At 52.0% G+C, this 6,000-nt stretch overlaps 1 protein-coding gene across 2 annotated transcripts in view; it reads left to right on the top strand.

Annotated features, from left to right (window-relative positions):
- The first annotated feature begins 4,388 nt into the window (after nt 1-4,388).
- Nucleotides 4,389-6,000, top strand: part of DPH1 (diphthamide biosynthesis 1) — a 34,801-nt gene continuing 33,189 nt past the window's right edge. For both annotated transcript variants that reach the window (XM_082201874.1, XM_082201875.1), the window contains exon 1: nt 4,389-4,486. In XM_082201874.1, coding sequence (XP_082058000.1) covers nt 4,429-4,486 — 58 coding nt within the window. In that variant the 5' untranslated portion in view covers nt 4,389-4,428. The remainder of the gene's footprint in view (nt 4,487-6,000) is intronic.

Genomic DNA, 6,000 nt, shown 5'->3' with positions numbered 1-6,000 from the left:
GAGGGTCGGCATGTGCAGGAGCCTGCAGTGGCCATAGACTGATTCCTGGAGCAGCAGACGTCCTCTGTATAGAATCCTAGAGTCAGAAGGGATCCCGAGGGTCATCTAGTCCAACCCCCTGAAAATGCAGGAATCCCAACCAAAGCATCCAGGCTCTGCTTAGAAACCTCCAAGGAAGGAGAGTCCACCTTCTTACGAGGGAGACCTTTCCGCAGTCGAACAGCTCTGACCCTCAGAAAGTTCTTCCTGGCGTTTAGTCAAAATATTCTTTCTAGTCATCTGAATCCGTTGGTTCAGGGTCTTCCTCTTCCCCACCTCCCACCCTGTTCTCTGTCTCTGGGAAGCAGCTGCCCCCTGGGCCTGCTTTTATGGCCTTCCTAATGGGGCATCATGCTGGGCACTTTGAGAACCAGATGCTGGGCTATTTATTTATGTACAGTGGTACCTCAGGTTACATATGCTTCAGGTTACATACGCTTCAGGTTACAGACTCTTCTAACCCAGAAATAGTACCTTGGGTTAAGAACTTTGCTTCAGGATGAGAACAGAAATCGTGCTCCGGCAGCACGGTGGCAGCAGGAGGCCCCATTAGCTAAAGTGGTGCTTCAGGTTAAGAACAGTTTCAGGTTAAGAACGGACCTCCAGAATGAATTAAGTTCTTAACCAGAGGACAGTGGTACCTCAGGATGTGAACGGGATCCGTTCCAGAGCCCCGTTCCCATCCTGAAGCGAACGTAACCCGTGACTACATGTCTGTGCGTGTCACAATTCGCCGCTTCCACGCATGACATCATTTTGACCATCTGCGCATGCGCAAGTAACGCACTCCGTTACTTCCGGGTCGCTGCAGAGCGCAACCTGAAAGCGCTCCACCTGAAGCGTATTCAACCCGAGGTATGACTGTACTGCATTTAATGCCCCACCTCCCCCCCCCACAAGGAGCTAGAAGTGGCCAACACGTTTCCCCATCCCTATTCCTTTAATCCCCATGACAACGACCCTGCAAGGGAGGTCATGTTGAGAGGCAGTGGCTAGTCCAACCCAGTGAGCTTCAAGGCTGGGGGGGAATTTGAACCTGGGACCTTCAGAGCACATCCTTTCCCCCAAAGAATCCTGGGAACTGTAGCTTGTTAAAAGGTTCCAGGAATCGTAGTCGTGTGATGGGCAAAGTACAGCTCCCAGGATATTTTCTGTGCTTTCAAGGGCTGGTGTGCCTTCGCAGGCAGGAGCAGGCAAGGCAGGGCAGCCAGGCACCATGGCAAAAGCCCCAGGGAGAACCGCCTGCTTCTGGTGCACGGCAGCAGCAGGCGCTGGGCCAATCCTGGCTCTCCGGAGGGAACCCCAAGGGGCAGGACCGGCCACCCCCCTCCTCTCTCTCTGGTTTCCCAAGGGGGTTGAGGAAATAAATAATCTCTGATCAACTTGCGGGCCCTTTTTAAAGGAAACGTTTCAAAGAGATCCGGATTAATTTCGTTCTTGTTTTAAAAAGGCAGAGAGAAGGCAGGTCAGAGGTTTGCCAAGAGAGATGATGCGCCTCCCTTTTTCTGCAAAGGTCAGGTGAAGCTCGGAAGGGGCTGGGAACCCCCTGAAGGAACGGACAGCAGGAGGGAATCTCAGGGACTAGAAAGGCAGCCAAGGAAGGGGTTCATGCCCAATCTCTTCCCCCATCCCTGCTATGACCCACACCTTTGGGGTTTGTGGGGCTGGAAGGCCCAGCACAGCAGCCTCTCACTGCCACCCCACCTGCCATTTTTGGAACATGCAAGATGTATTTGTAATCTTTTGTTAGAAGCCACCCAGCCAGATGGGCGGGGTATTAATTAATTAATTAATAATAATAATAATAATAATAATAATAATAATAATTACAGTGGACGCTCGGGTTGCGAACGTGATCCATGCAGGATGCACGTTCACAACCCGCAGTGGCACATCTGCACATGCACGGGTTGCAATCCGGTGCTTTTGCGCATGCGCAAAGCGCGATTTAGCACTTCTGCGCATTTGCAACTGCCGAAACCTGGAAGTAACCCATTCTGGTACTTCTGGGTTTTGGCAGGTCTGTAACCTTAAAAAACGCAACCTGAAGCGTCTGTAACCCAAGATATGACTGTATTATTATTATTTATTATTATTGTTGTTGTTGTTGTTGTTATGCCGCCCCCAAAAATGGGACCTTCCCACCTTCACAGTTGGGGAGATTTCCTCTTTCTGTCCGTTCCTCCAAGGTGTTCCCAGAACCTTCCAAGCTCTGCCTGACCTATGCAGAAAAAGGGAGTCTCATTTCTTATTGCATTTCTAGCCCCTCTCTTTCCCCAAGGAGCTCCAGGTGGCGTACAAAGTTCTCTGCTTCCTCGTGGAATCCCCACACCAGCCTTGTGAGGCAAGCGAGGCTGAGTGGCAATGATGGGCCCAAGGTCACATGCGGTGAGTGGGGGATTTGAACCCAGGTCTCTCCCAGGTGCCTAGTCTTCATTTAATTCCCACAACCACCCTGTGAAGCAGGATAGCCTGAGAAGCAGCAACTCTAGCTCTCTAGCATGCCTGAAACCAGTGCCGCTCTTTGCACCCATCATACGACACCTGGCAGTTTTGCTGCTCACCTGTGTGGTTCTTTGTGAGCATCAGAGAGTAGGGAGATCCTGGAGGTCCAGCGTGTGGGGAGCCTGGTCTGTCAAGTAGCAAGGCAGGATGCATCTCCAACCAAGATCCTCAAGGGCACCCGTGAAACCTTCAGTTTTTCAGGACAGACAAGGCTCTTTGTGGGGTGAGGAAGGAGGGCTGTTTCAGAGGCACCAAGTCTCTGAAAGCCAGCTGTTGGAAATCGCAGGAGGGGAGAGTTGCTGTTGCACTCAGGACCCACTTGCGGGCTTCCTTTCAGGGCATCTGGGTGGCCACAGTAGGAACAGGAGGCTGGACTAGATGGCTCTTTTTATATGGAAGTCTATTGCGACAGCAGAACCTCCATGCCCAGGGACAGTCTACCTCTGAATAGCGGACAATGAGGAACAACTGGAGAGTTGATGTTGTGCTCGTTTCTGGCTTGAGGGCTTCTCTTTGGGGCATCTAAGAACAGGATGCTGGACCACCTGGGCCCCCTTGGGCCTGATCCTGCCCCAGGCTCTTCTGATGTCTTCTGTTCTTAAGTTTGTCCTGGGCTCAGAGGACTGAGGAAGGGGTGGTGGAGTTGGATGGGTTTTCTCAGGTGAAATAAATCGACTTCCATGTCCAGGGCAGATAAAAGAAAGGACTTCTTCATGTAGTGCACAGTGAATCTATGGAACTCACTTCCACAGGAGGTGGTTCCAACCACCTAGGCGGCTTTAAAAGAGGGACAGACAGATTCATGGAGGCTACAGGAAGCTACTGGAGGCTGCGCTCTGACTCCACGGAGGAAAGGATGGAAGCGAGAGGGAGCCGTGCCAGCCTTGGGGGGCGCCGGCATGCCTGCGCTGGTCCAGGGGCTGATGGGGGCCCACTTTGCCACTGGGCTGCTCTCTGGGTGGCCATTTTTCAGAGGGCCCCCCCCCAAGGTCCAGCACCCCCAAAACACTGCACTGATCTGTCCAGCTACCTGTTTACCCCCAGATGAAATGCACACAGTTCGTATATGGCATGGATAAATACAGATTTGCAGGTCTGTGCGTGCAAATTTATCATCTTATGGGACAGGGAAATAAATCATGCATTTCGAATCATGCATCAAAGTCGTGAAATGGGCTACAAATGCAGTTAAATGGAGCAGGGAGGCATTTGGTTTCGGGCCAGCCCTGTGGCATTCTATACTGATGCATACAGTACTGGCCCTGAAAAGTGGAGGCAGTGCTTTGGGGCATGTACAGAGTGCCTTCCACATCAGGGGCACACACAGCCTTGACAGGGGCGGGCAGAAGTGTGGCGGGGTCGTCTCCCTTGACGCTTTGCAACTGAGGCCAGCGAATGGCATTTTTGTGGCAAAACACCCTCGATCTCCTGGAAAAGATTCCGGAGCTTAGGACGGCCTATTTCGAAATTTCGCCCTCTGATTTTGAAGCTCCGCTCACCCACGAAGCGTGAAGACTCTGCGCCTGCAGTTTCTGTGCACTCTGCACGCGCTCAAAGGCACCCTCGTCGCCTTTTCTCGCTGCCTTCTGATCTACGATGCCATAAATGCTAACAGTAATAATAATAATAATAATAATAATAATAATAATAATAATAATAATAATAATAATAATGAGGAGCTACGGGAAACAGGTACTGGGGCCGGCTGAGCCCCGGCACCCACAAGAAAGGGCTCCCCGTGGCCCCACAAACTGGGCTTCGGGCTGGGCGCTGCCTTTCTTCGCTGCCCATCGATGCGCTCGGGGACGGCTCGCTCCTGCCTGGCTCGCGCGACCGGCGCTCCACTGGCGCTGCCTTTCTGGGCTCCACGTGGGTTTTGCAGCCATGGCGGATCCAGGAGGAGCGAGGGAGGAGAAAGGTCCCACTCCGGATCCGGCGCCAGGTGAATTCGGAGTCGCTCCGGAGCGGGCACGCGCAGGAGGCGTGGAGGGGGGCTCTGCCTTTATTTATTGTTCTTATTTACTGTTGTTGTTATGTTCTATCTGCGCCCCCCCTCACAAAAATCTGGAGGTGTCAATATGTGGGGCCTTTTTCCCTGCGTGGTCCTTGCAGGAGGGAGTCGGGCACTGCCGTGGGGGAGGAGAAAAGCCACCTGTAGAGCCCCCTTGGCCCGAGGTAGTCTACCCCTGAATATCAGCTGTTGAGCGGAAGGAAGAGCGAGGGCGCCAGGGCCGTGGGCATCCCCCAGTGAGATGTGGGGGGAGGTGGAGGCTGACATTGATAGGCCTCAGACCTGATCCAGCAAGGTGCTGAGATCTGTCTCAGCCTCGCTGCAGATTTCGTCTAATTTAAATTGTAAAGTTGGAAGGTACACTTTAGAGCAGGCATGGCCAAACTTGGCCCTCCAGCTGTTTTGGAACTACAACTCCCATCATCCCTAGCTAATAGGACCAGTCTTCAGGGATGTTGGAAACTGTAGTCCCAAAGCAGCTGGAGGGCCGAGTTTGCCTATGCCTGCTTTAGAGGGCTGAACTCTCTCTCTTTTTTAAAAAATGATATTTTATTAAAGTTTCCAAATTATAACAAGACAAATGAAAAAATAAAGAAAAAAACATAGAAAATCGAAACAATTAAAAACACATTAATTTTCGTAACATATCTTCATACACTTATTTCCCCAGACCTCCTCATCCCTCCCTTTTTGTATTCCAGTTCAATTTGTTAGTTCAGCAAATCCTTTAGAGGGCTGGACTCTCACAGCTGAGAGGAACAGGAGGCTGGACTAGGTGGGCCCCCTTGGGCCTGATCCACCAGGGCTCTTTTTACATCCTGTTGTTGGGGACTGAGCCTGGGACCTTCTGCATGCAAAGCACACACTTCCACAGTGAGCTGCGGCTAGTCCCCTAAAAAGAAAGCAAGGTTCCAGTCCTCATTGTTCTGACTGAAAAAAGGAAGGTCAGAAGCTGCCTTCTCCCGAGTCAGGCCATTGGCTCCTCGAGTTCGGCATCATGTGATGATTGGCAGTGACTCCAAGAGCCTTGAGATGCTATTGGGGACTGAACCTTCTGCATGCCAAGCAGCTGCTCTTCCAGAGAGCCACGGCCTTCCGCCTCGGCCCCCGCAATGTGTGCTCCTCTTCTGGTTCTCTTGCCTCTCCCTGGTGAGTAGGCAAGACCTCCTGTGATTCATTTTCTCTCTGCTCCTTCCTACAGTAGCCACCGCCTATTGGGGTGTGTTTTGGGGGGAGCAGAGGGGCAAATTCACGCAGGAGCACAAATAGCCCCCCTCAAACTACTTTCTGTCACCTCTCCACCCCTCCCATCCCAAATAACTCTTTGCCAAGTTGTGTTCTCTGAGAACTCTTGTCGCTTTGCTGATTCACAGGATGGCGTTTGTGTTAAAAGGAGGGGGCGTCTTTTGGGGGGGGAGAATAGAAGAATAGCAGATCGCCCTTTC

This window comes from Podarcis vaucheri, assembly GCF_965113315.1.
Source record: "Podarcis vaucheri genome assembly, chromosome: 15".
NCBI lineage: Eukaryota > Metazoa > Chordata > Lepidosauria > Squamata > Lacertidae > Podarcis > Podarcis vaucheri.
This window is presented reverse-complemented; position numbering and strand designations above follow the sequence as displayed.